General features: G+C 39.9%; 1 protein-coding gene across 1 annotated transcript in view; it reads right to left on the reverse strand.

The window, feature by feature from the left end:
- SPEF2 (sperm flagellar and cilia associated 2) overlaps nucleotides 1–27,888 on the reverse strand; it is a 176,670-nt gene that overhangs the window by 39,856 nt on the left and 108,926 nt on the right. Inside the window, exons 19-23 of the mRNA XM_089689433.1 lie at nucleotides 27,255–27,428; nucleotides 22,204–22,281; nucleotides 9,507–9,649; nucleotides 6,458–6,585; nucleotides 1,530–1,668 (exon numbers count right to left, since the gene is read on the reverse strand). Of these exons, the coding sequence (XP_089545559.1) occupies nucleotides 1,530–1,668; nucleotides 6,458–6,585; nucleotides 9,507–9,649; nucleotides 22,204–22,281; nucleotides 27,255–27,428 (662 nt within the window). The remainder of the gene's footprint in view (nucleotides 1–1,529; nucleotides 1,669–6,457; nucleotides 6,586–9,506; nucleotides 9,650–22,203; nucleotides 22,282–27,254; nucleotides 27,429–27,888) is intronic.

Below are 27,888 nucleotides of genomic sequence, written 5' to 3' on the forward strand. Positions count from 1 at the left end.
CACACAATACAGTAATAATAATCGGCAAATGTTTATTCAAATGAGATTCAGAGGTGGTTTAAAAAAGTATGAATTTTTTTGTGACTTTACAAATAAAATAGCAAAGACAGGCACCTAACTCCACCTGACATTGCATCATTTCCGCTTCTGAAATAACGCGATGCCAGAAACAGAGGCTGCCCATTGATTCATGGGATTGGTGACAATTCTATCCCAGGAGCTAACGGGAGAGTGGAAATGAAGTACCTTGCCATGGCGAGGTGGGCTGGAAGTGGCAAGATTTTTGAACAAAAAAGGTAGTGCGCCCCCTACTCAGAAATGCAAATCATGTACTGTATATATATGTGATTTTTGTGCAGCCCTGCCGCCCTGTAGCAGTACTTCTACTATAGGGCGGTGGACAAGCAGCTAAACAACACCGAAAAAACCCAAAACAAAACAAAGATTAATGGCACAGGGATCAGCTACCGGTGGGACCGTGGTTGCTAAATAGGGTGGAACTCTGCTTTAAGGGAACCTGTCACAATAAAAAATTGGAGTTGCAATTGCTGGACATGTGTTTAAAATACTTCGCTATGCGATCACTTGATCCACGGTCCACTCAAAGCAGCACGGTCACATGAGCTGCAATCCTCTGTGTCCGGTGGGGAGGGCGCGCTGTGTGCCCATCGCATTCCTAAGCCCATGCAGGTACAATGTACGTGATTGTGCCTGTAGGTGCCGATCGCCCGCAGTAAATGTACTGTGGGTGGTTGGCAAGTGGTTAAAACATTTTTTAGACAGGTGTTCAACTAAAGTAAGCAAATAAACAGCAGCAGTTAAAGGCAGGGACTCATGGAAAGTTTTTAAAAAACAAATGAATTTCTAATCAATCATGGGAGAATTGTGTGAAAAATGTAACTGAAGAAGAAATGAGCATGAGCTGTGACTTGCAAAGAAGAGAAAATTCTTGTCCACGAAAATTCTTTTCTGTAGCAACATGAGGTAAAATGAAAGGCTTGGTTGGTCGAATTTAGATATCAATGGTGGCACCATCAGACTACAAAACGCACAACATTTCTGATTTTCTAAAGAAATTTGATCCATGTATGGCCTTCATTATCCTTGATTTACTACTTTTAAGGAGAAGGCACCTGTACATACAGAGGTTTATTTACTAAAGCTGGTTCACTCAGAATCTTGTGCACTTATGCAAGGAAATCAATCAGCTTCCAGGTTTTATTGTTTAATGGAACAAGCTGTGGTAAGAAGCTGATTGGCTACCATACACAGGTGCACAAGATTCTGAGTGAACAGGCTTTAGTACATTTCCCCAAGTCTTAGGTGGCTGGGCTGCTCCAAGAGCCACAAAACCTGAAGCTCTATTGTGCAAATATCAACTTCACCTCCTGAAGTCACACCTGGGCCAGCACTCACCCACAACCCACCGAAGAACATTTATTTTCTTGCTATGTGTGGGGATATTGCAGAAAATATCCCAATTATGAAAATGAAATAACTTTCTAGAGTGTTTTTTGACTGTTACTTACATCCAGCCTTTGATGCAGTTCTGCTTTTGTCTCCTCGTCTTCCCACAGATCTTCTGGTATAGAATTAAAGTCAGATTGCCACTGGGAGACAAACTCCTGTTTATGGTCTGGACGTTTTAAATAATATTTAAATTTATTCCTAAAAAGAACAATATTTTTAATTAATAACTTTGTCAATTGCAATAAATAATAATTTCATTACTCATTTATCTAGCTCAATGAGGCACTGTTACCTTGCCAATGAAGAGCCAAGTCACAGTGGGGTTGATTTACTAAAATTGGAGAGTGCAAAATCTGGTGCAGCTGTGCATCTTAGCAATCAACTTCTGACTTCAGCTTGTTCAATTAAAGAATAAGTTCACCTTTTGACAAAAAATAAATGCACATTTGTTGCAAGTAAAAAAAAAGTGCATTTGTTCATTTTTGCTGCATGAGCCTGTAAAGCACTAGACCAGTGATCAGCAGATTACTAGTGCCATGCAGGTCACCTGAAGACCATTCAGTATATTTGCTTGCTCGTAGCAGATATACTGACAGGAAGAATCAATAAACTACCATGACACTCCACAATGCCATGGTAGTTAATTGAGAATGACAAGCAGGCAGCTGCTAAGGCTGTCAGGACTTGTAGTTCATTTATTCACAGAACTCTGTGAATTAACGATGCGGCCGTGTGGGCGGAGCCCCACACAGCTGCGCTGTTTTTAAAATGTGACAGCTAGTACATGAAACTTCTTCCTGTATTGCTGTCATGGGGAAGGGGGGCCACGGGGATTGGGCAGTGGCTGCAGCACTGGGAACATGTTACATATTCCACCCTAAAAACGGATGGAACATGTTCCCAAAGGTGAACTTATCCTTTAAGCTTTGAGAAAAAAAAAATGGAAGCTGATTGGTTTCTATGCAGAGCTGCACCGGATTTTACACTCTCCAGTTTTAATAAATCAATCCCAATGTCTCTGGAAAGGCATCCCAAGACCCCTATATATCTACCTTACCCGCAAACCCTTGCAGCTCATTTTTCCACCATAGTCAGCAACCCTACTTTATTCTACCCAGTATGGCAATGCATAAGACCTGCTCCCCTGTGATGTTGCCTAGGCCTTGCATGGGATTAGGTTGTAGGGAGGGGCCTATATAGAGGGGCCTATATAAGCAAAACTTTGCTTTTAAGCACTTCAGCATGCTTTCTCGGCACACTCTGGCTGTGCCAGAATGACTGACTCCAGTGTGCATGTGTGGGATGGTGTCATTCCCCACCAGCCAATCAACAGACCAAAAACCCAGGAACCCAGAAGCATCCAAGGAAAAAGATGAGAGCAGCTGCTGAGTGATGTACGTGTTGCATCGCTGGAAGGCGGAGGTAACTATTTTCATGAGATTAGTCCCGCTCTAAGTGTAAATTAAAAAAAAAACCTTTTCTAACATTTTGGCTTTTATTAACCCTCACTGAACCCAAAATTAGTTTTTATTAACTTCCGTTCTTCCCTTAATATATTATTTTGATATTTTTTTGTGTATGTAAACTTTCCAAATTTGTGTGCTTTCGTTGGCAGCTGTACTAGAAACATGACTCTTGCCTTTATGACAAGCACAAGTTGCAGAATAACATTTGTTAGTTTTTAACCCTATAATTTGAAATGAAAAATGTCAACCATCATTATTTTTATTGATTCTTTATTTCCCTTTATCTTTTTTTTTTAATTTGTGTTATTTTTTGCTGCACTGAATTAAAAAGCCAGGGAAGTGTACTAGGGCAGCCTTGCCACCCTATTAAAAAAAAATTGCCTGGAGTTGGGCTTTAAACATGTTTGTGGGCAGTGGTTTTCCAAACTAAATCCTCAAGAACACTCAAAAGGACCTGTGTTTGGAATTTCGCTTTGATAAAATAGCTGTCATGAATACCAAAATCTCATTATTCTGATGAAGATATAAACCAAGGTATACAGTGCTCACATAAAAAGTGCAAAACAAATAAAGTGCAAAACAATAAATGTCCACATGTGATTCCTAAAAATATGGTGCAAACCAACAAATGTCCACATGTGATTCCTATTATTATAATACAATAACATTTATGGGAAACTACATATATTATAAATATGTCCATCATCCATAAAGTGCAACCATTCTTCCACAACGGATTGAAATAATATAAAACTTCTGAAAAATAAAGTGCTTCATTCAAAATCAACCACTTCCAGATTCTTGTGTTCCACTCAACCTGCGTGTACCACCACCAGCACAGAGAACGCACCAGAGAGCCATGACCTTCTCAATTAGGAATCACATGTGGACATTTATTGTTTTGCACTTTTTATCTAAGCGCTGTATATCTTGGTTTATATTTATTTTTGCACATTATTGTGTATATCACAGCAGTTATAGTGTAACGGGGTCAATAGAGGTGTTTTGGTTATATCTATTCTGATGAAGATATTCTGCTTTTGGGAAACTAAGGGGCTTTCAGTTTAGTGAGCTAGAGGATATAGCCTATTTACATTCCTTTTCCCCATTGACACAAAACAAATTTACAGTACATAAAACTTTCACTTGTGAATGTCTATAGAAATTCTTTATAAATCTACCCCTTAGTATCGGATCAGTTATTTATAGCCACAACCTGATAGCATTTATAGTAACTGTATAGTTTAGTCATAACAGTTTATTCTGAAGCTACAGTTCCTTGATAATAGATTGTGAAGAGCTAGAAAAGTGTTAATGGAAATAATATATTGTACTTAAAGCAAAACTAAACCCTCCCATCTTTTTCAGCCAAGGAAGTGGCCATCTTAGCCTGTTTGATCTGTAACTGCCATAGTGCTGCACATGTGATCAAGTATGACACCAGCCATTTGATGGTTTGACAGTCTGGCTGAGAGCACAACCAACTGTGACAGTTAGCATCCCTGGCATGCCTGGAGTCTAACTCTTCTTTGAAACCATTAAATTGATGGGTTCAGTTCCGCTTTAATACTGGCAGTGTAACTTTGGACAAAATTTAAAACCAAATATATGGTGCAGACTGCCAGTAGGATTAACAGAGCAGTTTATATTCTCCCTGTAACATTGTTTTATTACCTGTTGATCCTAACAGTAGGTCCATTAATATTAAATAGAAGAATACTAATGTTCCATAATGATAATTAATTAATAGTAGAAAAAAGAATAAACTGCTGTGCTAATACTATTAACAAACTGCATCATATCATTTATAATGTTGCCCATAATCCCACGTTAGTATAACAAAAGCCAAAACTTCTTTTTTTTGGGATTTTGGATAGAGAGGGATTGGGTTAGAGTCTTTCTTAAAGTGGTAGCAAAGCATAAAAAACCAAACAAATAAAACAAACATTTTCCCTCTGTATTGCATACTAGCACATTATGAAAAATGTACCTTAAAACGAAGCCCCTTCTTGAACTAGCGATCTGCAGAAGAGCCTCTGCTGTCCCGGGACACACACTCCTCATTGGCTGAGACAGCAGCAGAAGCCATTGGCTCCCACTACTGTCAATCATAGCCAGTGAGCCAATGAGGAGAGAGCAAGGGGGGTTGCTGTGGGCTCTTGGCAGGAGCGAGGGGCAAGGAGCATCAGCAGGGGACTTGAGAAGAAGAGGATAAGGGCTGCTCTGTGCAAAACCACTGCACAGAGGAGGTAAGTATGACATGTTTATTTTGAAAAAAAAAAATCTGTCTTTACAATCACTTTAAGGCCCATCTTTGTAGATTTATTCTCTCTGTTTGTCCTGGTAACCATTTTTACTGGAAAATTTGAGTTTTCACAAGAACAGGGGATTGGGTGACATATTCTAGTAAAGATTTGTATTCTTACTTTGGAGATATATCTCCTTACTTCCTGTTGTGTGTACAAGACAGGAAGTGAAGGGAAATAAGACAAAGATTATAAAAGAAACCTGCCAGGGGTTTTAACTCTTCCCTACCCTTTTCAAAATGAAAAACAATAAAAGCTTTGCTTTGGATATAATTTAATCATTTAGGTTTCATAATATATAACGGGGTTCGGCAAAAAATGGAAACACTACATGATTTGCAGGTGTGAAAGTGACGACATATTTCATGTTGAAAGCGGAAGTGATGTGACATTCTTTTGCTTACGCTGAGTGATGAGACACCTAGCTAACAGGTGGGAAGCCTCACTTTCGTCGTTCACTCCGTGTGCTGCTAGTAATAGAGTCATGTCAGAGCTTACTGAGCTTCAAAGATGGAGAATTGTTGGTGCCGCTTAGCTGGTGCCTCTGTGTCTGAAGTTGCCAATTTATTTGCCGTGTCGTGAGGTACAGTATCAAAGGTTATGATGGCATATACAGTTTCTGGGAAAAACTTCATCAGATAGGCATAAGTGCGGTCGACATGTTCAACTGACCGAAAGAGACAAAAGGACATTGCCAGGATTGTGACCTGGAATAAGAAAACAACTGCTGCAAAACTGACTGCAGAGCTCAATCTCAGTCTTCACGGGACTGAGATCGAGCTCTGCAGTCAGTTGTTTTCTTATTCCGGGTCACAATCCTGGCAATGTCCTTTTGTCTCTTTCGGTCAGTTGAACATGTCGACCATGCTTATGCTGACCAGACGACGTTTTCCCAAAAACTGTGTATGCCCTCATAACCTTTGATACTGTACCACCCAACACATCAAATAAATTGGCAACATCAGACACAGAGGAACTAACAATTTGCCCTCTTTAAAGCTCAGTAAGCTCTGACATGACTCCGTATTACTAGTAGTGAAGCTTCCTGCCTGTTAGCTAGGTGTCTCATAACACATCGGCAGCAAAAGAATGTTACATCACTTCCACTTTCAACGCGAATCATGTTGTCACATTCGAACCTGCAAATCATGTAGTGTTTCCATTTTTTGTGTCACCGCTGTATATAGTAAGTGATATATAAATATTACCACTTACCTTATATCATAAAGATAATGAATTACAATGAAGCGTTCTTGTCTCATACTCTTTAATCCAGCTTTGATAGCAATCTCGTACGTCTTTTCTATAGTCTCCCAGTATGGTACCAGGAACTCTGGAACGTCCTAATGAGTAGAGGTTGAGAAGATTAACATTCAAAACGATTTCCATTTTCTGTGGAGGCCACATAACCTTTCGGGCATTTCACATTTTAGAAAGTAAACAACTGTATTTGTACAGAGTGATAACATAAAACTATCCAACCCAAGAATTAGCTGCCAATACTATATTTAGTTGGCAGGTGTACTTTAACTGACTTAAGTACTGTACTTGTGCATTTAAATACTATATCTGAAAATTATTTACATTATTATTTTTATACATTTACTAAACAACAGGTATTGAAAAATAAGCATCCTTTATGAGGCAGTTGTTTTAATTACAGGTCTGGCCACTAATAGATCATGCTTCGGACTGTGGGCCCTCAAGCCTTTCAGAGGACTGGTGTGAATGCTATGAACTTATTCTATTCGTAAAGGCTCATTCACAGATGCAGCTAACATAGCCGCTCCTCTGAAAAATGATACATGGTGGATCGTTTTTTAGAGGACATTTGACAGGCAGCAAGGAGGCAATATGTCACCTATTCACTGCCTGTTTAACATACATGTAATCCCTCACCTTGTAAAACAACCTATTCAGTTTAAAATAGAAATGAAAGGCAAAACATTTGTGTAGTAATAACATTTTAAACACCTTGTTTCCCCTTTTTTTTATAAGCAATCACATACCCTCTGTTCTCAGCTGCATAAGGAGATTAGAGAGGTGAGGGTGGAGAAACAGCAGAACATTGAACTTCCCAGTGAATAGCTGAGGGGGTGCATGTCAGCACAAGCCTGTTCATTGGAGGAGAACAGGCTGAGTTCCCACCACAGCTAGAAAACTGACTACGCTGTGCTCTCATTCCTAGTGTGGTGAGTTTTTAATAGGAAAGCAGAGGTACTGTCAGAAACACCAGGGATTTCACACAAAAGAAACAATACACAGAGAACAGGATACTTTTTGATACATGGTACAGCAGGCACATATCAGGAATAAGAAATGTTGGGTTTACATATTCTTTAACATTCAACATGCCGCAGCACAACGCCACAGCTATTGCTAGGCAGGTATGGCATGACCCCATTCGTTTTAATGGGCCACGTTTGTGGCAATCCTGATGTCTGCTATCAACATTGCTGGACTGAAGTTCATGAAAGACACTAAATGTGAGCTGAACCCCACACTTTCCATGTAAGATTGTCATGCAGTACAGTATCCCAGTCATTGTGTATGTTTATAATACTCCTTTAATGGTGGCAATGCACGCTTTGATAAATGATCGATTTTGTTTACTGACTGATCTCTTTTTAGGAATGGAATCATCAATATATAGTTGACAACCCAAATCCAAAGAGACAGGAAGTGATGTCAGATACTGACAGGAAGTGATGTTAGGTACAGACAGGAAGTCCCATGTGGTATGAAGTAGAGAGGAGACATTGCTGGAAGTGGCAGCAGGGGAGCTGTTTCCTCCTATGAAGTGTGGTGATCATATGACTATCACATTGCCTCCACCACTCTCCCTAATAGAACAGAGACATAAAAAGAAGATTCTAGAAGTCACCAGAGAGATCACTGAGCTGCTTACAGGAGAGATTTTATATACCGTATAATCAGGATCGTCTGAGGAGTGACTTAGAGTCTATGTGGTCTGGTTTGACGATATGAATTCCGGACTGGGTCTATGTTATAAAGCAGATGCTGACCTCTCTTAATTAGAGGTCAGCATATATGGAAGGATCTGGTGAATGGTGGACTTTATATTTTGAAGTTGAAATCGAAGGAAGTGAAGTGTGTGGAATCAGATCCCCAACCTCCCATGAGATATTATTGGATCTGTTCTTTGCAGAGCCATATGCAATTTATTTATAGAGCCCTTCATGATCAAGCCAACCTTAAACATCCAGAGAAGGGAGTTCCTTAAAGCAGGCTTCTACACCCGTCCATCCCTTAAAGGGATCTCTGGCCAGCTGGATCCTGTTGCTACCTGTGAGCTCCTGACAAGCACCACCATACCAAGAAGGAGGATTAGCCCGGATTAGGATTTTATCCAATTCCTAAAGGGGACCTCTGCAGTGTTATCTAATGTTTATTTACATTACGCATCTGGTGAGTGCGTAATTTTACCACACGTTTTGGAGCACTATTTGCGGATTCTACAGCCTATTTGCACCTAAACCTGCACAGACTGTCACTTTATTGGCATACTCACGAACATTATTATAGTATTTCTGTAGCGCTGCACCTATTTATTTACTAATACTTGACAACCCATTTGCTTGATATGCCACATATGGGGAGGTGGATTTCATTCAATAGCTAAGATATAATTGTAACTTGTGATTGTAAGTTATCAATCACACTGCTGTTACCACCATGTAATCTCATGATCTGAACGAACAAATTGCGATCATATCATATCATACCTCTTCATGCCGGCCGCACACAAATGTGCAGCCTCCCGGCGTCTGGGCCTAGACACCGAGCGGCCGCATATCTGCGTTCTATTAAAAAGGACATATGTGCCAAAAGCGCGCAAGCTGCACACGTCTGTACTCATGGAAAGGTCCGATCTCCTCTTTCGATAGGGACCTTTCCCGATCATGTGACCGCCGTGACGGCGCATCACGGCGGTCACATGACTCTAAACCCCCCCCCCCGGCTTCTGGAACCCTTAAAGGGCCGGGAGGCGCCAGCGTGAAGGGGTTAATAAACCAAGTATCTCGATGCTGCCAAATCATTATACATTTTTTACCCTAGCCAATCATCTTTGATCTAATGCGATCTAAATGTAATCTAAATTGATAAGAAGGGAAGTTCTGGCTATTCGTTTGTTTGCAGATTTGATCATTTTGATCTAAACTAATATTAAAATTGAAGCTTGTATGGTCACCATTAAACTCCAAAAATAAAATAAAAAAAGTCAATAGGTCCCAGCACATACCTTAGAAAGCGGCTCGTTTACATACACCCATTCCGCAGATCCAGGCTGAATGGGTGGAGGACCCACAGGTGTGGGGGCTGAAGGCTCAGGAGTAGTTGGGACTGACTTGTTTTTCTTTCCAGGTGAACGACCCCTTGGGGATCCTTACAGATGCACAAAAGAAAAGTAAGAAATGAATTGGAAAACAAGTCTATATTTCTGATGAAACTAAAATGTGATTATGGATTTTTGACTATAGAGTTGTTAAGCTAACAACATTTTCAATGTGTGTATGTTTGGAGGAGCTATTTTGATCCAAATTTTAATTTGATTTGGTGTTCTGCATGTATTCTACTAGTATTTATGGGGTATTCCAAGGTCTTTCCAGGACAACAATTACTTAAACATCTCTCTAGCATACCAGGCCAACTTTCCAGCTGCAAGTGCCAGGAACAGCTCCTGTTTCCAGTGTAAGTCTCCATGCACACTGTTTTTTTTTTTTTTAAGCTCACAAAACGCTGGTAATCGCGTTTTTAGTAGCATTTTAGTAGCTTTTAGGAGCGTTAGCATTTTATTAGCGTTTTTCCAGTACATGTAGAGGAAATTTAAAAAAAAGAAAAGAAAGAAAAAAGCTAATTTAGTAACATTTAGCGTTTTTTTCTGCTGGAAAAACGTTCCAAAAAAAACTCTACAGAAACCATATTTTTTAGGCTCTGAAGCTAAAAAAATGCGAATAGCTTAAACTAGTGTACCTGGACACATAGGATAACACTTCTAGGAGCAGAAAGAAATATGCTAACTAGCTTCTTGGAGCTTAAAAAAATGCTAGTGTGCATGGAGCCTTATAAAAGCATTTTTTGGGCTTGGAATAGGGCACTAGAGACAGCCTCTTTAACAAGAGTGTCAGGTATCACAGGGTCCAGGATAATAAATATGCAAGACAAAGGGTCTACAGAAAGCTCTGAAATGCCTTGTTAAGAGTATGGATATCGGTATCCCATTATCTTTGCAGCTTGGGACAATACCACCAACCTATGGATCATGTCCCGATGATCTCTGCTGCATTTAGGACATAGTAGGGTAGATTTACTAGAACTGTAGCACTCAGAATCCGGCGCAGCTGCTGTGCAAGGCAGCCAATCAACTTCTAACTTCAGCTTGTTCAGTTAAGTTTTGGCAATAAAACCTGGAAGCTGATTGGTTTCTATGAAGAGTTGCACCAGATTTTGCACTCTCCAGTTTTAGTAAATAACCCCCATAGGGTTTGTCACTAAGCCCATTTTATACAGTTTGAAAGGGATCATTCTTTGTTGCTATCATTGAATCAACTAATTTCCTTCAAAAGCCCTTAAAGTTTCATCCAGACCTGCGATTTGAATGGAATCCCAGATGTATTAAAAAGCTTTCATTACAATTTTTTTTCCCCAAACCAAAACCACATTCACAGTTAGAATTTCATTTGAGAAAAATTTTCCATCCTGCTCCTTTAAATTTTCACATCATTATGGTCAAGAACAAACCCCAATTTGACTCCACCAACCATTATAAAATTGAATGAGCGTTCCAAAATGAAAATTGTCAAACAAAATTCTACTAATGAATCCGGATTTGCTATGCCGATGATCGTGTTCAGCTCGCAGACTTATTTTCACCAAAATATGTTCTAACAAGTAATTTTGAAGTTAGTTAACACAGATATGATTCGTGTTTTAGTAAAAAAGAATGAGTGTGTGACCTGTGTGGTAGATGACAGAATAAGAATACCGCTTACATAAGCACTTTCATGGGAATTCAAAAAAGTTTATGCTTATGCTAGAGGAAATTGTAAGTATTACATAGGTAAAGGTTCACTAAACAATATCCTTGTTCTTCAACAATAATCCATACACATCGACTACTTAATGGTCATGTAAACTGTTTTTCATGAAATCCATTCTTACTGTTTCTTTATCGTACATCACAGGACACAGAGCAGACTATAATAATGACTATGTGGGTTATATGCCGCCTACAGGTGAATGGACACTGGCCGACCAATCAGAGAGGAAGTCCTCCCCTATATAACTCCTCCTACACAGGAAGTACCTCAGTTTTTTTGCTAGTGTCTGTAATTTGGATGGTCACTGAATCAGGGACTTTAATCGGATCTACTCGGAAAGTTGTTAGCCAAAATGGATGGTACCCGAGCCTCACTGGATAAGAATCTTCGGGGTTTTGCCTGTAATGCAGCCTTACGGCGCTGGGCCCTGCATAACGAAACTCTGTGCAGTATAATACTGACCAAGGGTGCTCTACAGGTCTCTGGCAGTGGCCCCACATTATTGGGACCAAGTCCTTGAAGGTCTGCATGACAAAGCTCGCCGTGATGGGTGAAGGTTGGACTTCTGTTATGATTCAGAGTCCTGTGGTCGGGAATGGTAAGTTTACATTTGCAGCATTTCTTTGAAAAATCTGACTGTCTGGTCATTCTCCCAGTGGCCACTGGGGGCAGTGTGCTGTTGGTCTGGCCAGGCCATACTCTGTGTGTCTCTAAAGGAGTAGTGGGCTGCAGTTTCTCCTCCAGCCACAAGACGTCTTGGGTCCGCTCTCTCTTGTGTAGTGGAGGCGGGAAGTAGATTGGTGGCCTTTTTAGCTTGTGTTTTTAGTCCCATGTGGCTGCTAGTTTCAATCTATGGCTGGATGACTCATTTGGGGAGTCGCATGACCAGACAGGACATGATTTTACATTGCAATATCCTGCATAATCCTGGAGGGTTTGTACAACTGTTTCTTGATACACCCCTGCTAGGGTATCGGTGCACTTAAAGGAGTTGAGTCTCCAGAGTAGCTTGGTATTGATCGGCAAGAGCTTACATTTAGCTGCACTGAAGTAGCATGGAGGCTGCATTCAGGCCTAGTTTGATACAAGCATGTTTTCCTAGTATGGAACCAAGTGCAGTTAATTTTGACACCGTTCATTAAAACAATATGCTTCAAGAAAGCGGGACAGGAGCAGCATTGTATTACATTATTGCATGCATACCTGCATAATTTGTTTAACTGTATATTGCATAAACTTTATTTGTACATGCATACTTAATTCATAAATTACATTTGTACATATACATAAACTGCATTTGTACATGCATGCTTAATACATGGACTACATTCGTACATGCATACTTAATGCATGGGCTGCATTTCATACATACATAATACATAAGCAGCATTTGTACATGCATACTTAATGCATGGGTTGCATTTCGTACATGCATCCTTATTGCATGGGCTGAATTCATACATATATACTTCACAATTCACAGGCTGCATTCGTGCATGCATACTTGATGCCTAAAACTTGCATACTTGATGTTTAAATTGCATACTTAATGCATAAATTGCGTACATACATGCATAACTAAGGCATAAATTACAGACATGCATAAATTACAAGGCATAAATTACAGACCTGCATACCTAAAGCATAAATTAAGTACATACATACAGTACATATGCATAAACTGCATACATACATGCATACCTAAAGCATAAAATATGTACATACATGCATACTTAATGCACTAAACTGTGTATATACAGTGGATATATAAAGTCTACACACCCCTATTAAAATGTCAGGTTTCTGTGATGTAAAAAAATGAGACAAAGATAAATCATTGCAGAACTTTTTCCACCTTTAATGTAACCTATAAACTGTACAACTCAGTTGTCCACCATGCTTCACTGTGGGTATGGTGTTCTTTTGGTGATGTGTTGTTTTTGCACCAAACATATCTTTTGGAATTATGGCCAAAACGTTCAACCTTGATTTCATCAGACCATAACACAGTTTCCCACATGCTTTTGGGAGACTTCAGATGTGTTTTTGCAAAATTTAACCGGGCTTGGATGTTTTTCTTCATAAGAAAAGGATTCCGTCTTGTCACTCTACCCCATAGCCCAGACATATGAAGAATACGGGAGATTGTTGTCACATGTACCACACAGTCAGTACTTGCCGGATATTCCTGCAGCTCCTTTAATGTTGCTGTAGGCCTGTTGGCAGCCTCCCAGACCAGTTTTCTTCTTGTCTTTTCATCAATTTTGAAGGGATGTCCAGTTCTTGGTAAAGTCACTGTTGCGCCATATTTTCTCCACTTGATGACTGTCTTCACTGTGTTCCATGGTATATCTAATGCCTTGAAAATTCTTTTGTATCCTTCTCCAGACTGATACCTTTTAACAATGAGATCCCTCTGATGCTTTGGAAGCTCTCTGCGGACCATGGCTTTTACTGTAGGATGCAACTAAGAAAATGTCAGGAAAGACCTGCTAGAACAGCTGAACTTTATTTGGGTTTAATCAGAGGCACTTTAAATGATGGCAGGTGTGTACTGACTCCTATTTAACATGATTTTGACACTGATTTCTTAATTCTGAACACAACTACATCCCCAGTTATAAGAGGGTGTGCACACTTATGCAACCACATTATTTTAGTTTTTTTATGTTTACTCCCCCCCTACCATAAAACTGCATATGTACATGCATACATAAGCTGCATACTTAAATGCATAAACTACATACATGCATACTTGCATGAACTGCATACTTACATAAACTGCATATTTGTACTCGCTTAAGATTGCGTACTTACATGTGTACTTGTGTAAACTATGTATTGTATAATCTGCATATTTACATACCTGAGGACCTGCATGGCTGCAGGCTTGCATGCCTGTGTGATTACATAACTGTAGACCAACATGGCTATGAACCTGCTTCCCTGTGGGACTGCAGTTAGGTGACAATTTAGTTGCTACATTATTAACCTAGAGGGGGGAGGCAGCCGTGAAGCAGGTGCACCGCCCTCAGTCCAATGGACCCGGGGGTTTGATCTTGCAAAATTTGCATTTCATGGTAGACCAAGTGATGTCAGGTCTATCTGGGTTTTATCAGCTATTCCTGCTGGTGGGGCTGCAATGGACTGTGGCTGCATCATCATAAACGTGCCTGATCTCATCTGAACTTGGAAGCTAAGCAGGGTCAGCCCTGATTAGTACTTGGAGGAGAGACTACTTGGAAATACTAGGTGTTGTAAGCTTTTCCCCTCCAGAATCTGAGATGGCTGTGTTTTGAGAAGTATCTCGGGCAGAGGATGCTAGGGTCTCTGAGGTGATTCGAGACACTCGACAGGTTTGCAGGCCCAAAACCAAATTGGGTCGTGAGGTCTATCTTAGATCTCAAGGCACTAGACATACATCTAGCCATCCTATTTCTGATGGAATCAGTCCATCAGTGGTGGCTTCTCTGCAAAAGTTAGATTTCGGGTGTCCATTTTTTTTGTTTTGGGGCTCTGCCCTATGGGCTGGCCGCAGCCTCCCGAGTTTTCACAAAACTTCTATTCCTGGTGTTGTGCTTGTTGAGGATGCAGGGGAGTCTCGGTCTCAGAATACCTCAATGTTCCTTGCTCAGGGAGCAGTTGGTTCCAAGTTTAAAGTGGAATATAAGTAGCAAAGGGGTATCCTTCGATATGTATCTGCATGAGAAAATGGTATCTATGTTGAAGTGCTTTCCTGCATGTGGTTCCACTCCAGGTCTTTGTAGAGGAACATTCTGTCATGAAGATCCAAGCAGTGGGTGTTGTAGGGCTTTGTTCCCAGGGTATTGCAGAGTCTGAATTGGTGTTTTTTTTTGTTCGAAACCTGGAGCATAGGTAATTTTCCTTCCAGTGATATGGAAAATAGTAATCACTGGTGCCAGTCTCTCTGGGTAGGGGTTAGTGTAAAGGTGGCTGCAGTTCAGGGAACTTTTTATCCACAGGATTGAATAATGCCCATCAATATCTTGGAATTCTGGTAAGTACAACTTGCTCTGGATTACTGGACGAACAAGTTACACAGGTTTTTTTTTTTTTCTTGTAATGCTTGTCTATCCACTTTCGGCATATTAATATCTAAGATCTCAGATTTTGTAAGATTTATTTTAAAATTGATAATTCTTCATACCATTTTAACGTTTGTATTAAATTTGGCAGCGTTGTTTTAGGATTAACCACATAAAATAGCATATCGTTTGCATACGCTGACACTTTATGTTCTACCTCCCCTATCCGGATCTCTTTTAAGTCTACACTTTTCCTTATCGTTACTAACAGTGGTTCCAAAGTTAACACAAACAAAAAAGAGGTGAAAGTGGACAATCCTACCTTGTTCCGTTGTACATTTCGAAAACGTCCGACAATGTACCACTGACCTTTACTGCTGCTGACGGGTGACAATACAAACATTTTATCCATTGAAACATTTTGGGCCCAAACCCTATTGCCTCTAGGGTACTCATCATAAATCCCCAATCCACCCTGTTGAAAGCTTTTTCAGCATCTATCGACAGGAATACCACTGGGGACTTCTATTTCTTGCTTTTTTGTAAGAGTAATAACTATCTCAGTCTATTATCTCTACCTTCCCTCCCCGGTATAAACCCAACTTGATCTAAATGTATCAGTTCTGGCATTAAACCCTTCAGCCTATTAGCAATAATTTTAGCATATAATTTCATATCTACATTTAATAATGAGATTGGTCTGTAGCTGGCGTTTTGCTACAGATCTTTACCTTCTTTTGGTAAAATTGTAATATGTGCCATCAATGACTCTTTCCTCATTTGTCCTCCTTCTCCCAGTGCGTTCATATAAATACCCATTTTTGGTACTAATGGTTCTTTAAATTTCCTATAATATCTCACTATGAATCCATCTGGTCCCAAGCTCTTTCCTGCTGCTGTACTCCTTAGTGCAACTTGCATTTCCTCTTGTGTTATCGGTCTCTCTAACCTTTCCCAACCTCCTTTATCTAATCTAGGTATTCCTGCCTCTTTTAAACATGTCTGGATTTGTTTAATTTCTTTCTCCTTCCAGCTCATTCTTTTTGGGTTTAACTGTATATAGGGAATTATAATATTTTTGAAATACACTAGCAATTATTTTAATTGGGTACACCAATTCTCCTGTTTCATTTCTGATTTTCTGATTTATTATTGATTTCTTTTTTCTCACTAACCTTGCCAAGAATTTTTCCAGTCTATTTCCCATTGATATCTTTCTCTAAGCACCCTATTATAGACCTTATTTGTTTCTTGTTCTAGTAAATGACTTAATTCTTCTCTTTTTATAACAATCTTATGTTGTACATCTATTTCTGTTCTTTTTTTTTTATGCGATTGCACCAGTGTAAATAATTTCTCTATTAAACTATTTATGCTTTCTGACCTCTTTTTCTTATTTTCTGCTCCTATAGCAATCAGAATGCCCCTTATTTATGCCTTATGTGCCTCCCATACGGTGGCTCCATTTCATTTGCTAGGATAAATTGTTCTATCTCCTCTCGTATACTCTTTTCTGTCTCTTGATCTTGAATGAGTGTCTCATTTAATTTCAATGCATATGCTTTATTTTGCACCCCACTCACTTTCAATCTAATCGTGACAACAGCATGATCAGATAAAGATACAATTTCTATATTGCAATCCATAACCGACTCCAGCAATCGATGTTCTACCATTATATAATCCAACCTAGAATATGTTGCATGTGCAGAGGAATAGAATATATAATCTCTCACTCCTGCGTGCTTAATTCTTCATACATCCACCAATTGATATTGGTACAGTTTCTTTTTAATAGCTCTCAGGCCTCTACCGTCCCTCTGCCCACGCGATGATGTATCAATCTGAGGGTTCATATAAAAATTAAAATCTGCTACAATCAGTACCTCTTTCTTAGAATCCATCAGTTCCCTCAGGGTTTCTTCTAGGTAAATCACTGGATTCTTATTAGGCAATATATATTAGCAAGAGTACATTATATTTCATACAGTTTGCCCCTTAAGAATAAGAACCGACCCTCTGGATCCACCCTCCTATGTTCTATTGTGAATCTGACATTTTTCGCCAATCCTATTGCTACTCCTTTAGCCCATTTTATTGGGTAATCGGCATAATACCAAACTGGATAATTTCTTGATTGTAACATAATTCTTAAATCCTGGGCTAAATGTGTCTCTTGTACAAAGACTACATCTGCTGATTATTGATACATTTCCCTGAGAACTTGTGTCTTTTTACTGGGGTATTCAGACCCTTTACATTATATGTCATTAAATTTACAGCATTTCCATCAACCATCCTATACTTTTACTCTCCACCCAATTTCCTTCCTTCCTCCGTCAGCTCCTTGTATCTGGAGATCTAAATATAATACATCTGAAACACTAGAGTTCTCCCAGGTGGTCCATTTTCCTTTCCCCTCCCATCCCACTCTCCCCCTTTCCAAACCTCCCTTCTTCCCTCACCCCTACCTACACTAAAAACCCTTTGGCCTATTTCTAGTCCTGGAATCAAATGTGGTTCAATTCCCACTGTCGATTCCTCTTTAAAGGTGGGTCTCACAACATGTACACTGACAGAACCCCCATTCCTTTTTCTAGGTCACAAAATCGGTCCCTGATACTCCTCTTAGTACCCCATCATTATTCTATTTAACACCTCTCTACTTATTTTCCACATAGCACTCCCCCCACCCAACACACCTGTCCGCAGTCCCTGTATTCATTCCTTATCTCATTCTCTTATTTTTGGGAACTGACTGCCACCTCTCTTTTCTTAACTCTATACAGTCCTTTGCTCCTTCAGACCATGCTGATATTTCTATCATCTGTAAATCTAGTCTTTCACAGAAGTCCCGCATATCCTCTGGGAATCTCAATTTCACAGGATGGCCATATTTCCAACCTATCAGACATGAAGGAAACCCCCAGTTATATCAGATGTTTTTATTACGCATCTGCTCCATCATATGACATCATCCCAGAACGAGAGAACCACCTTGCACCCATCATTGTACTATATGGCGGGCGGCAGGTGGTTAAAGAATTGAGCTCTGTCATTTCAAAGCCATTGTTTCTAATTTTTAGGGACTCTTTAATGACTGGCATAGTACCACTGGATTGGCGTAAGGCCAATGTGGTGCCAATATTTAAAAAGGGATCAAAATCTTTACCAAGTAATTATAGACCTGTTAGTGTAACTTCTATAGTTGGGAAGATTCTGGAGAGTTTAATAAAAGACCACATCGATGAGTTCTTGCTGGAAAAAAATATTTGAAGCAACAGACAGCATGGATTCATGAAAGACAAAAGTTGTCAAACAAATCTCATTTCTTTTTATGAGGAGGTGAGCAAAACCTTGGACAGAGGGGTGGCAATGGATGTGGTATACTTGGACAGAGGGGTGGCAGTGGACATGGTATACTTGGACAGAGGGGTGGCTGTGGACGTGGTATACTTGGATTTTGCAAAAGCATTTGACACAGTTCCCCACACACGTCTAATGTGTAAGGTAAAGTCTGCAGACTTGGAAAAATCTGTATGTAAATGGACAGAAAACTGGCTAAAAGACTGAATTCAGAGAGTAGTGGTTAATGATTCATACTCTGAATGGTCTAGAATTGTCAGTGGTGTACCCCAAGGTTCAGTGTTGGGACCCTTACTTTTTAATATATTTATAAACAATATAGGGTCTGGGATTATAAATCCCATTTCAGTCTTTGCAGATGACACCAAGCTGTGCAGTGGAATAACGTCCCTACAGGATGTCTTCAATTTACAAGCCGACCTCAATGCACTGTTTAATTGGGCAATTATGTGGCAAATGAGGTTTAATATTGATAAATGTAAGGTTATGCACTTGGGGGCTAAGAATATGCATGCATCATACATACTAGGGGGAGTACAACTGGGGGAATCAATGGTGGAGAAGGATCTGGGAGTTCTTGTAGATCACAAGCTTAATAATGGCATGCAATGCCAAGCTGCGGTTTCTAAAGCGAGCAAAATCCTCTCTTGTATTAAAAGAGGTATAGACTCGAGAGAGAGAGATATCATTTCCCCCGGTACATATCATTAGTAAGACCTCATCTGGAATATGCAGTTCAGTTTTGGGCACCATTTCACAAAAAAAACATTGGGGAACTGGAGAAAGTACAGAGAAGGGCAACCAAACTGATAAGAGGAATGGAGGAGCTCAGCTATGAGGAAAGATTAGAGGAACTGAATTTATTCTCTCTTGAGAAGAGGAGATTAAGGGGGCATATGATCTCCATGTATAAATACATCAGTGGTTAATATAGTGAACTCGGTGTAGAGCTATTCACCCTGAGGTCATCACAGAGGACAAGGGGGCACTCTTTACGTCTGGAGGAAAAGAAATTTAATCTCCAAATACAGAAAGGTTTCTTCGCAGTGAGAGCTGTGAAAATGTGGAATAGACTCCCCCAAGAGTTGGTTCTGGCCAGCTCAGTGGATTGCTTTAAAAAAGCACTATGTTGTCAGCTCTATATTGTTTCTGTGCTGTCATCTTTCTCCTGTGTGTTTGTCTTCCTATGCTTCCTCTCCTCCTTCAGACTGAGATCACACTGATGCAGTGTGGAATTCGCAGCGGTCTCTGTGAGAATTCTGCACCACATCACAATTGCACCCCTTTCATGCGAACTGCTATGGGTGTGTATATTAAGTGAACAACACCCTGAAATCAGTCCGCAAAATGTGGTGCAATGTGCAGAATCGTATCACATAAGTGAGAATACCCATGTGATCCGATTATAGTGCGGACCAAAAAAAGGGTCCTGCACCTTTTTGGTGCGGATACGGTGCGATTTGAGGCATATAAAATGTATGGCTCAAATTGCACTCCACAGAATTCGCATGTGATTTGTACAGAAATGCGGGGAGGTTCCTGTACGAATCAAATGCGATATGCCGCACCGCACAACTGTGAACCCAGGCTCAATGTGTCCACCCCTGGCTGCATCTACTACAGGCTTACACTATACCACTGCTTTAGGTGATGAATGAATTAGTCACATTGCTTAAAATGATCTAATGTATTGCCATCCTTATGACTAAAAATTCTGGATGAAACCTCTGCACATTGATATTTACCCTTTCTAACAAACCTTGCAATAAAATACATGGATTTTTAGTTGCAATACATGTTTAACCACTTGCCAACTGTGCTATAGCCAAGTGACAGCTACAGTGTGGTTGTCTAGTTCTGGGAGGGCGTCATATGACGTCCTCCCAGAATGCGCCCTCCACGCACCTGGTGATCTCCGTGATCGCTGTGTCCTATGGACACAGCTGATCATGTGATGAGGTAAAAGGCCTATCACAGTGGCCTTTTACCACGCAAATGCTACAGTGGATACAATGCCAATATATGGCAGATAGACACAAGTCGTAGGAGAGCTACAAGCTCCAGGTATGGCCACTGACCTACAATGCAACAGAAGTAAGATACACCTGTGCTCAAATCCCTAAAGCTTCTATGTGCATATATTACATGTAGAAGCTCTTGGGATATGAGCACAAGTATATCTTACTTCTATTGTCATCCTCATGGTCTCACAAAACACAAAGTTTTCAGCTTGCCTTAAGACTTTTTTTTAAAGCAGATGCAATAGAATTTTGTTATTTGGAAACTCTTACTGAGAGCCTTTCGTATAACACACAGAAACATTGTCACTACAAAAAAAGAACTATCGTTAAATGCGTTTTCACTGTTCTGTTCCCTGTGGGACAAAGTGCACGTAGTACTTTGTCCTGTGATGCTAGGTACTTCCTAACCCTAACTATGAGCTTAGGCTGGGCTCTTGAATCCCCCAAAAGCCCAGAACATAGCTAGGAAGGAGATAAGAGTTTTATAACAATAGCTCTGAGTACTTTCCTGATACAAGTTTCAGCAGGAGGAATACAGATGAAGGGGGGGGGGCATGTCAATCTCCTTTCCCTCCTTGCCATTGCTGCTCAGCCGAAGATGTTCCACAGAGAACAGAATAGTGAGAAAATAATTCATTGTACACAATACCTGATGTCAAAGAAGCACTTAGCCTCCAAGTAGTGTTGTCACCAGTATTCAATAGCCTGGGAAAACAGGAGTCCAACGTATCTCTAGGTGTATGGCTAGATATACAGTAAATACAACCACTCACATAAGTGAATAAAAAAGACAAAATCTGTACGACTATAGAGCATGTAGTCCATAACTTAAACATGATCAACTGCTGCCAATAGGTATGCTGCTGCCTGTCATGGAGGAGAAACTCCACCTGTACATAAAACACAAAAGGAGGAAGGAGGAGAGACACAACGCAAAGACCATAGTGCAGTGTCACCGTAAAACAATCTTTATTAGGTATTGATGGTACTACTTCCAATGTGTGAACATCAAGGAGCATGAAAAGATATAGGGACAAGGAGCTGCTGAATCACCTATGTATGCCAAGACTGCAGGAATAAGGAAGGCTCCTTAAAAAGTGTCCTGCTACAGTGCATGATCCATTGCTGACGTCATCAGGGGGACAAGAACAATTGGGGTTGAGCATATCAAGCAGCTCATCCGCCACCATACTTGGCCGGTTTGCATAACAGCTGTCTGGACACTGTTCATCTGTCTTATCCATTCCTGCAGTCTTGGCAATCAGTAGAGATTCATCGGGTCCCTGCCCCTGTATCTTTCCATGCTCCTTGATGGTCAAACATTGTGAGTAGTACCAATGATACTAAATAAAAATTGTTTTATGGTGACACTGCACTATGGTCTTTGCACTGTCTCTCCCCTTCCTCCTTTTGTATTTTAGGAAAAGAATTAATGACAGTTCTTTAATTTAAAAATTGTATTCTACCTGCTTTTGGTGATTTCGGTGCCGAGTCTTTTCCTCGAGGTGTATCTGCCTTCTTTTCTTTTTTATCTAGTGAACTATCTATGAGGATAAACAAGACAAATTAGCTCACAACTGGCATTTTTACAAAAATACAGTCTTACAACAACTTTAGCTCAGAAAAAAAAAGAATGGATAAATTAATATATAAGCAACAATAAAGGAAAGACGATGCAATCAGAAGCTGCCTTGTGAGACTTACATAAATCTATCTATACATAAACAAACTACACACATAGTATGTATTGAACAAATACATTAATTAATACATTTATTATTATTTTTATTATTATTATTATTATTCATATAAGATCAGCGAGAGATTGTCAGATCTTGCAATATCATAAAATAGTTATTTATTATCTGTGTTGTCCAAGAGTTTAATATAGAACTTCACCTAAACGTTTTCCCTAGTGTTGGATAGAGTTTGAAATAGCAAAAATCTCTTCAGGTGTATATTGACAGTGTTAGGGAAATGTCCCCTCATTTACTGACCAGGTACACAACAGCAAGTAAAGAAAGAAATCCCATTTTTGACAGTTGCCACCGAAACAAGGGTTCACACTGGGAAACCTCTTTTCTACTTCTGTTTCAGTGACAACAGTAACACTGTACATTTCACCTCTCTTTTTGTCCCAGGGACTACGGTCATCAGGGAATTTACGGAGGGTGGATATCAGAAATGGGGCCACAGACAGAGATAAAATCCTGACAGATTATTATTATTATTATACAGGATGTATATCGCTCCAACACTTTGCACTGTGCTTTACAATATAAAGGGCGACAGTAGTTACAATACAGTAAAAACAATAGAATGAAGCGGGCCCTACTCATAAGATTCTAACACTTCAGCAATCTACTCAAAACTACAGATATAAGCTTTGGCTTGAATTCTGCTTGAAACCACAAACATATCCATGCCTATGTACAACTATTTACATTTTTTGCATCATGAGAGAATATGCTATATATAATGCAAACAACATTTTTAGAAAACACGTTAATATTAATAGGACCATATACAGTTGATTTCATTTTTAAAAAATCCCTTAAAACATACATTAACTCTCTATCAAGCAAACCCTGTCACTGCACTTCATTATTAATAAAATAAAGCTTTTTAATTCTGGGTAATGAAAGGCTTTGAATTGTGGAGAGTTATTAACATGTTCTCTTTATCACTTATGATCAGGACTTTTTTTCTCAGAAAATAAGTGCAGAAACTCAATTATAACACCCCAACCAACCCCTCTCCCCACCACCACACACAAACACACACACGCACGCACACACACACAAACACCCCCTCCAAACCGCATCTAATAATGGGTGTGCATTAAGCACCAAGTGCAGAGTTGGGGGGTAGTTACACACAGAGTGCAGAGTTCAGCCCTCTTCCACAGCTGCTTACCTCTGCATCCCCCATCCATATCTCACTTTCATCCCTCTTCAGCTCTGACCTCTGCATACAACCCCCTTCCATTGCCCCTACCCCCCCCCCCTCCTTAAAATCTCCACCACCATATTCCACATATCTTACTTTTGTTTCTGTATCTCCCCACACATTGTAGGTGGCTCCATCCATTTGGGGTGTCAGCATCTGCGCTGCACCCCAGACACCGGTATCACCCTTGTCTCCATCCTGCACTCAGTGGGAACTGCTCAGGAGATCAGATCTGTGGGAGCCATTGGGAGAAAAGCTATCACTTCTAAACACACAAGTCAGACTCCTGTGTTTACAAGTGATAGTGGTGAGCAGGGAGCAGAAGGCCTGAGCTTGAGGTGGTGGAACTCAGTTCCACAAAGTACCAGCTGAAAAAAAGCCCGGTTTATCATAGGGATTAAAAATAGTCACTGTTGATTAAAAGAATGAAGTTCCGCTTTAAGTCTATTTAACGGGTGAGATGTGTGAGAGGTGAAGTTGAGACCGGTGGGGATCGCCATTTGCATTTTCCATAAATAGTTTGCATAACAACACTGGCAACAGTCGCGCTGTTCACTACTTCCTTACTGTGCATAGATGAGAGAGAAATGGAACGCTGCAGGCATGGCACCTGGAGCAGCAGTTGCAGCTACAAAGCAGTGAGCAGTGGCTCACTCCCTTCTCAATGGCTCAGAGACATTAGCTCCTGCCAATACAGCCAGTGAAGAGGGAGCTGGACATGGGGCCAAGCCGTGCTTAGTGTGTCAATCGACACACAGTCAGCATGAGTGCCCCCATAGCAAGTGGCTTGCTATGGGGGAACTCAACAGAGGGGAGGAGCCAGGAGCACCATCAGGGGTCCCGAGAGGAGGAGGATCGGGGCTGTCCTTTGCAAAACCATTACAGAACAGGTAAGTATGACATGTTTGTTATTAAAAAAAAAAAAGGGTTACAATCACTTTAAGGTATAACAAAAAAACCCCAATGAGCCTTCATAAGTGAAAGAAGACTATTTTCTCAATGGTTTGGTCCAAACAAATTTTATATTCTGCAATACCCCCTATGCTGTAGCACTTCTTCTAAATCCTTGTGCAAGCACTGTATTCAGCCACAAAGATCAATAAACCATGCTATATGCAGTTCAAGCACTCTTCTTTATTGGCTAACACCTCATAAAGACTTTGGGCTTTAGATATAGGAGTTTAATGTTAAAAAAGGCAGGGATTTTAGGTAAAACATGGTTGACACTTAACTAAAAAAGCATCCCCCCCTTCCTCTGCAATACCATTGGTATGAGATAAATTATGTCTGTATGATGATTTCCATGGAAAAAAATATTTCTACATTTCCCTGCCAGCTTACTTCATAGCCTATTGTCGTTTTCCAAAGCTACAGGTTCTCTTGTGCATAATATGACCTCAAATAAAGCCATTTACACTGTTCCAGCAAAAGTACATTGTGCAGAAAGGTATTTTATTTTACAATGTAGGAAATCAGTCAGCTTTTAGAAAACTGAGCACATCACTAAATACAGCATTGCCAACTGTTGTAAACACTGAACAAGACATGACAATGTGTACGCTCAAACGACTGTTGCTTTCAAAAGTGCAATTAGTCCAATTAACAAAATTAATACTTCTGATCCTTAAGCTCATTTTCCTTATCAGATAAACGTTTCTAAAAGCCTAAAATGCTGCACCCCTGTCTTCCCAAGACTTGATCCTGTGCAATCTTCTTTGAGCGAAGCTTCTTTTCCATTCCTGCCTATATAGGGTTTAAAAGGTTTTTATCGATTTTTCGCAAATATAGCACAGTATACGCCTCCTAACATGATTTCATCTATCTATTTCTTACTTAATTACTAACAGTTATTTTTAACTTCCAATTAAAGTCACAGGACAGGTTATCTACATATATACACTATATTCAAGTTAACATATAATCATAAATAAAAACATAAAAGCCGTACAAAAAATCACTTGCAGAAGTTTTTAGTATAAGGCAACAGGCAATATAATTTAAAGTGGTTGTAATCCTCAGCCATGAAATCCAGAGCACTAAGTGTCATTTCTGCCTGCTACCTCATTCCTGTACACCAAGAGAAAAATGATGACAGGGAGGAACCTCCAGCCTCAGAGCCTCAGCTCTGTTCCTGTGAGCTGTGTAAAGTGTGTGTGTGTGTGTGTGTGTGGGGGGGGGGGGTCGATTTCCTCCTATCACCTCTCAGAGCTCTTCTCACTGAGCTGTGCAGAGTAGTTTCAGCTCTCCACCCCCTTTTTCTGAACTCTCAGCCAGGCTTTATAACTTCAGTACTTTGAACAGATGTAGAGAAGAGAACACCGCAGATAAAGGGGTACAACTTATGTAGGATATGTTCCATCTCTATGTATCATCTGAGGCCAGTCACTTCACTGGGTTTACAACCACTTTAGTAGATACAAGACCTCTATAAATGCAAAAGTCTTATAAAAACTGACTAGGAGAGTGGAAATAAGTCTGCCATGGTAGAGAATTCTGTAGTAGAGCTGCAGCAGAAAATAGATGTGAAAATAAATTAGAAAAGAAAAAGATATTTTTTGATCTCTCAGGCTATACAGGAGAACACAGAAGTAATATTAGCAATGTAAAGCAGTTTCATTATACAGTCATTTTCTGAAGAATATCAGGACCCAGTGTGTAGAGAAGTACAGAGAAGAGCATAGATGATGCACCTGTAGGTGGATTTCAGGAAAGAATGAGAAGGATAGGAAATTCCCCAATAGTCTTTTTGGAAAGAAATACAGTTCTTAGGAAGTGTCCCATGTTCTACTGGGTAAATCACAACCCCAGTAAGTTATGATATATTGCATGAAAAATAAACCACTATGCTGAACTTCAAACTTTGACAAGACAGCAGCAGACGTGGTAATGTGAAGTTGTTAATTTTAAAAAGAAGGTCGGAAAGAAAAACATTTCCAGAGATAAATCTTCAATTAATTAAGAGAAGTTGTAAATTGATGGCGTTATATAAGTACCTGAAATAAATAAATAAAATAAATAAGTCACATGACCTTTTGGGTGACTTAGATCTCCCCTTTCCTTTGAAAGGGGAAGTCTGCCATGGCAGAGAGTTCTGTAGTAGAGCTGCAGCAGAAAATAGATGTAAAAATAAATTAGACAAGAAAGATATTTTTTGATCTCTGAGGTTATACAGGAGAACACAGAAGTAATATTAGCAATGTAAAGCAGTTTCATTAAACAGTCATTTTCTGAAGAATATCAGTATGTAGAGAAGTATAGAGAGAAGCATGGATGGTGCACCTATAGGTGGATTTTAGGAAAGAATGGAAAGGATAGGAAATTCAAAAATAGTCTTTTAGAAAGTAAAGAAATACAGTTCTTAGGGAGTATCCCATGTTCTACTGGAAATATCACAACCCCAGTAAGTTATGATATATTGCATGAAAAATAAACCACTATGCTGAGCTTGAAACTTTGTTAAGACAGCAGCAGATGTGGTAATGTGAAATTGTTAATTTTAAAAGGAAGGTTTGGAAGGAAAAACATTTCCAGAGATAAATCTTCAATTATTTAAGAGAAATCACAGGACCTTTGGGTGACTTAGATCTTCCCTTTCCTTTTTTTGCAGATTTCTGTTTTTCAGAAGACGAAGGATGTAGTTCTTTGGTAGTCTCTGGAGGAGGAGTGGGAGGTGGAGGTGGAGAGGGAGCTGGTGGTGTGACTGGTAATGGCGGAATCTCTTCCTTCTTCTCAGCCTCTTTATCTGTAGATCACATGCAATAAATAAAAACAGGATAACACAAATAAAATTGAATTAGATTGCTAAAGAGAGGAGACAATAAATGCCCTGACATGTGCAGTGGGTCTCCTAAAAGGAGAGCCTACGGGCCTGTTCCAATCATGAATTTGTGGTGCACATCCGCTAAACTGCAACACTGCTACAGGTGCCATATGGGCCATGGGCTAGGTAAACGTACAATATAGTTATACATGACATTGGTTTATGTGATTGACAGTTGACAGTTGTCAATTCATAACGTTAATGTGACTTTCAGCAAATGTTATCAAAGGTATTATAACACATGGGCAACAAGCGGAGAAGCTGGGAGTAAAATAGGAATTATGTACTCACTGGAATTATACTCACTCATTGACCACGTTTTGTGCCAAGGTTTTGGCTATTACCTAATAACATTATCCTTGTGTCACCCAGATGCACATAT

Source organism: Staurois parvus, unplaced genomic scaffold, assembly GCF_062004578.1.
Source record: "Staurois parvus isolate SC_StPar_1 unplaced genomic scaffold, SC_StPar_1.0 ptg000475l, whole genome shotgun sequence".
Classification (NCBI taxonomy): domain Eukaryota; kingdom Metazoa; phylum Chordata; class Amphibia; order Anura; family Ranidae; genus Staurois; species Staurois parvus.